The sequence below is a fragment of the Microplitis mediator genome, chromosome 7 (assembly GCF_029852145.1).
Source record: "Microplitis mediator isolate UGA2020A chromosome 7, iyMicMedi2.1, whole genome shotgun sequence".
In the NCBI taxonomy this organism is placed as follows: domain Eukaryota; kingdom Metazoa; phylum Arthropoda; class Insecta; order Hymenoptera; family Braconidae; genus Microplitis; species Microplitis mediator.
In genome coordinates, this window is record NC_079975.1 from 1,530,752 (window position 1) to 1,535,816 (window position 5,065).

General features: G+C 36.1%; 1 protein-coding gene across 1 annotated transcript; it reads right to left on the reverse strand.

Moving 5' to 3' along the window:
• Positions 1–1,132: 1,132 nt before the first annotated feature.
• On the reverse strand, positions 1,133–3,661 carry LOC130671731 (aldehyde dehydrogenase X, mitochondrial-like). Its single transcript, XM_057475794.1, has 7 exons — positions 3,351–3,661; positions 3,191–3,292; positions 2,210–2,680; positions 2,037–2,139; positions 1,680–1,978; positions 1,325–1,611; positions 1,133–1,253 (listed from the first exon to the last, which is right to left on the reverse strand). The coding sequence occupies exons 1-7, from the start codon at positions 3,489–3,491 to the stop codon at positions 1,184–1,186; spliced, it is 1,473 nt and encodes a 490-aa protein (XP_057331777.1). The 5' UTR covers positions 3,492–3,661; the 3' UTR covers positions 1,133–1,183.
• Positions 3,662–5,065: the final 1,404 nt, after the last annotated feature.

Consider the following 5,065-nt stretch of genomic DNA (forward strand, 5'->3'; position numbering starts at 1 on the left):
CGCCATGTTTTTGCGGACATTCAAATTTCGCGGTATTGGTAAAAAAAAAATAAACGAGTGCACCGGTGTCCTATTTTTTTGAGTGCATTCCTGGCTAGAGCTAGAGTTAGAGCATTTCCGAATGCACTCACAAATTTTAATAAAATTATTAAATTTCAATTTTGAATTTCGCGCCAAATTGGCGCTACTGCGCATCGCTGTTTTCAGGGTATGGCGCAAATTACCCAGTGTGCATATTGCCCAAAACTAAAATGGGTTGGTATCACTAGCGTCAAAGCAAAACAGGAATTCTGTTTTATCATGCGAACTCATCCCCGCTACCCGGAAATTATTTGAATTTACAATAAAAATAATTGGGCAATATGATCACTTCAAATTACCCAATACTAGATATATGTAACTAAAGTTAATAACGGCAGTTAGATGTTGATTTAGTTTGAATAATAAGTAAAAATTCATACCGTAAAATAAAAAACTATCGCGTCGTGAAAACATAAAAAAAAATATAAATAAAATTTTTACCGGGATTCTTATTTGTCTAAGAAAAGTTGTTTCGCAAGTGATTTAGTGTATGAGTGCGACAAAGAAAAATTTATTAGTTCCTTCAAGTCAACAAAAGAAAATCGGCGTCGTTTCTATTCGAACTGATTCTGGGTACGTACTTATTGCTACTGTATATTCAAATACAAAGTAAATAAATATTGACATGACAGATGAGTTTATTATTTTTCGAGTGCAAATGTAGCAGACATACAATTTTTGTATTACATATAAAAAAATTAAATAATTAAAACAATAAAATTTAAATGAGTGTGTGTAGCAGACATCGGATAAATTTAAAATTATAAGTAAGGAGAGTAAATAATTAAAAAAATAATATTTATAAAATTCACTTATTAATTTCAAAATTTTTTTAATTTTTAATTTATTATTTTTTTATTTTTAATTTATTTCTTTAAAGTTTTAAAAATGATCAGATGTCCGCTAACTTTACTATCATTTATTTTTAACTTTGGAGACACGTTAAATATTTACTGCAGGTAAAATTCTAATTTAATTATTTAGCTTTGAAAAATATAAGAAATAATGATCATTAAAATATATGAGGGACTAAATTAATATAATTATCATATTTTGAATAATTGCACATATTTATTTGAATTTCATATTACATCAATTTCATTTATTTAACATTCGCGAGTTTTATAGAAATAGTTTTTGTTTCCAAGTAATTGTCCAAAGCGTCTCGGCCACTGAAAACAAAATAAATTTATCAGCAATTCAAGCAGATTTTTTTTTAGAGATTAGTAGGAAATGATCTTACAGCTCACGACCGATTCCTGATTGCTTGTAGCCGCCGAAAGGAGCATGGGCTGTGATAGCCTCGTTGTAATTATTCACCCAGACGCTTCCAGACTCGACGGCATGAGCGAATTTTATCGCCTTGTTGATGTCATTGGTCAGGACACCGGCTGCGAGACCATAAGTTGTCTTGTTGGCGCGTTCTATCACGTCTTCCATGGAATCGAATTTCAAAATTGATTGGACGGGTCCGAATATTTCATCCTTGGCAATTGTCATGTCGTCGGTAACGTCGGCGAAAATCGTTGGCTAGACAGAATCAATAGTTAATTTTTTTTCTATCTAAGGACTAATGAAATTCGAAAAATTAAATTAACCTGGATGAAGAATCCTTTTTTTCCAATGCGTTCGCCACCGGTGACCAAAGTTGCGCCCTCTTTTTTTCCGATCGCGATGTACTTGATAGCGCGATCGAAAATGTCTTTCTCTACTTGAGGTCCATGTTCAGTTGCTGCGTCAAAAGGATCTCCAACTTTTCTTTTCAACGCCAGGTCTTTAGATTTTTTAACGAATTCGTCGTAAATTTTCGAGTGAACATACGTTCGGGACGCGGCGATACAAACTTGGCCGGAATTATTGAAAATAGCGTTGTGGGCAACTTTGACTGCTTCGTCAACTAAAAAAAAATTGAGCCCTCAATAACTTTTTAAAATAATTTAAAAATAATTACGTACCATTGACGTCATCAAAAATAACCAAAGGACTCTTTCCACCGAGTTCCAGGGTCACTCGCTTGAGGTTACTCTGACCTGATGCCACCATTATCTTCTTTCCGACCTACAAACAGTAAAAAAAAAAAATAATAATCCAAATGATCATTTTTTTGATACAACCCAAGTACTTTTACCTCAACGGATCCAGTGAACGAAATCTTGGCCACATCAGGATGCTCAGCTATAGCTGCTCCAGCAGTGGGACCGTAACCAGTGACGACGTTGATAACTCCAGCAGGGTATCCAGCCTCTTTAGTAAGTGCGGCGACGTGCAAATTACACAGCGGAGTTTGCTCTGCTGGTTTCAAAACCACCGGGCATCCAACCGCCAAAGCAGGTCCCAGTTTAATAGCAATGAGCAGAACTGGAAAATTCCAAGGAGTGATTTGCCCCGCGACTCCAATCGGTTCTTTTCTGGTTATCACCAAACTCCCATCGTCCGTCGGCAATGATTGTCCGTCTATTTTGTCGCACCAACCAGCATAGTAACGAAATACCTCCGCAGTAATCAGAGTTTCACCGTACGCATGAGTAAACGGTTTTCCATTTTCCAGTGTCTGGATGTTTGCAATCTGCGCGGCATCACGTACCACCAAATCCGCCAGCTACAACAATCAAACCACCCATCAATTAACAACTTCATCTCCAATTCCAACAATTTACTTCCCGAGTCGAAATTTAGAGCCCATTTGGAACCTTCTAAAGTCGGACCTATTTCGGACTTGGAGGCTCTAAATAGAGTCTGTTTCTATGTTAAATTAGGTCCGATTTTGGTCCCTGAGGCGCTACAAATTTCCGTTTTCGGCACTTGCGAGCTCAATCTAGGACCTGATGAAAATTGAAATTAGGTCCGATTTAGGGCCTGTAAGCCCTGGTTTATTGTAATAATAATAATATTAATAATAATCATCATAAATTATTTAATTATAATGAACCCAAATTTATTACGGGACTAATATTGTCGGACTTGAAGGCTCTAAATCGGACCTCTCAGTGAATGTTAGGACCTTCAGGTTCAAAGTCGGAGCTACAGGACTACAGGGCTCTAAATCGGATCTATTTAGGGCTACAGGGACCTACATAGGCTCTAAATTTCGACTCGGGTTGTTCCGTACCTTGTTCAGCAGCGCAGCTCGCTGTGTAGGCTGAAGATTTCTCCACTCAGATCCTCGTGCAAACGCATCCTTGGCAGCCTTCACCGCCTTGTCAACATCCGCCTTGAAAATGCCCACAATTAAATTCCATCCTCAAATATCTCAAAAAATAAAATCTTACCTTATCTCCCTCCGCGACTTCAGCCACGACCGACTCATCCACTGGATTGATACTCGGAAATTTTTTACCACTCACAGAATCAACAAACTCATTATTTATAAACAGCTTCTTATACTTAATTTCAACCTTCGGGTTCGCCATTCTGTCAAATTATCCTCACAAAACTCTTCACTCTTTCAATAAATCCACAAGTCTGCTCTCTATTCTTCCCCACAATCGCTATAAATACCGGCAACAAAAAAAATCCTCACAAACAAATATCTTCAACTGCTCAATCTTATCTGTTAGTTACCGATATCGTCAACTAATGACACATAGCTGAGCTCTAGACTCTCTTGAAACTGCGTTTCAATTTATTATTTCCCCACTCTCACACTTGGTATCAAGTCACGCGACAATTATCACCGAATTCCATTACAATATCAATTTATTGCATTCTCTCTTCTCTTTGCTCTTCTTATCCCCCACATTCCTAAGCCTCAAAGCATAATTTATAAATTACGCCCAACATATCATGCACATTATCACCACAAGGTCATTCACGACTCTGTGATTAATTCATTTGACTACAAACATTTAATTTAATGAAAATTAAAATTATAGTTTAACAATACAATTAATCAACATCTGAAATAATAAATCCCTTATTGACAAATTTTTACACACTACATACTTATCAATATTTACTTAGTACTTAAAAATTAATTCCTATTCAAATTAAGAGACATCCGCAGGGCCAACAGTTGCCCAGATTTTTTTTTTTTAGTTTTTTCCGCGAGAATGCGTCACAGAAAACAATAAATGTTCATATTGTTGACATTTATCCCTAAAACAAACCCAGTTATGGGACACTTTCGATGCCAAAAGTCACACGGTGTCTATGGTCTGAAACGATCCGTATCTCCAAGATACAGACCTCAAGAAAACATTTTTTTTTCTACTTTTTTTGAGTTTTTTCTGCGAGAATGCGTCAAAATGAACAGAAAATGTTCATATTTTCTACAATTATCCCCAAAACAAAGCCAGTTATGGGCCACTTTCGATGACAACAGTCACACAGTGCCCACATTCCGAAACTTTCTGTATCTCCAAGATACAGACCTCGAGAAAATCATTTTTTTTTTCTACTTTTGTTGTTTTTTCTGCGAGAATGCTTCAAAACGAACAAAAAATGTTCATATCGTTGACATTTATCCCTAAAACGAACCCAGTTATGGACTACTTTCGATGACAACAGTCGCACAGTGCCCATGTTCCGAAACAATCCGTACCTCCAAGATATAGACCTCGAGAAAATAATTTTTTTTCTACTTTTTTTGAGTTTTTTCCGCGAGAATGCGTCACAGGAAACAATAAATGTTCATATTGTTGACAATTATCCCTAAAAAAAAATCTAGTTATGGGTCACTTTCAATAACAACAGTCTTACAGTGTCCATGGTCCAAGATACGGACGTCGAGAAAATAATTTTTGTCCTCGACATATTGAAACTCACGTCTTTAAGAAATGCCTTTTAAATTTTAGTATATTATTTTTTAAAGTATAGACTATTAAAGTGCGCAAAAAATTGACTTTTTCAAAATTTCACACTAGTGGTGTCCCTCAATTAACTAACGAATCAATTAAATTAATTGTTTCAGATATAAAATCTCTGGCAATGATAATCCGTCGAAATTCGATGCAGGACTAAGGTAAATAAATACTTTTTTTTTGGC

Excerpts from the sequence above, each read along its gene's own strand:
- LOC130671731 (XM_057475794.1), bottom strand. The coding sequence starts at position 3,491 with ATGGCGAACCCGAAGGTTGAAATTAAGTATAAGAAGCTGTTTATAAAT. Across the intron at positions 2,681-3,190 it reads GAGCTGCGCTGCTGAACAAG|CTGGCGGATTTGGTGGTACG; the intron begins GTACGGAACAAC and ends TGATTGTTGTAG. Across the intron at positions 1,979-2,036 it reads TATTTTTGATGACGTCAATG|TTGACGAAGCAGTCAAAGTT; the intron begins GTACGTAATTAT and ends ATTTTTTTTTAG.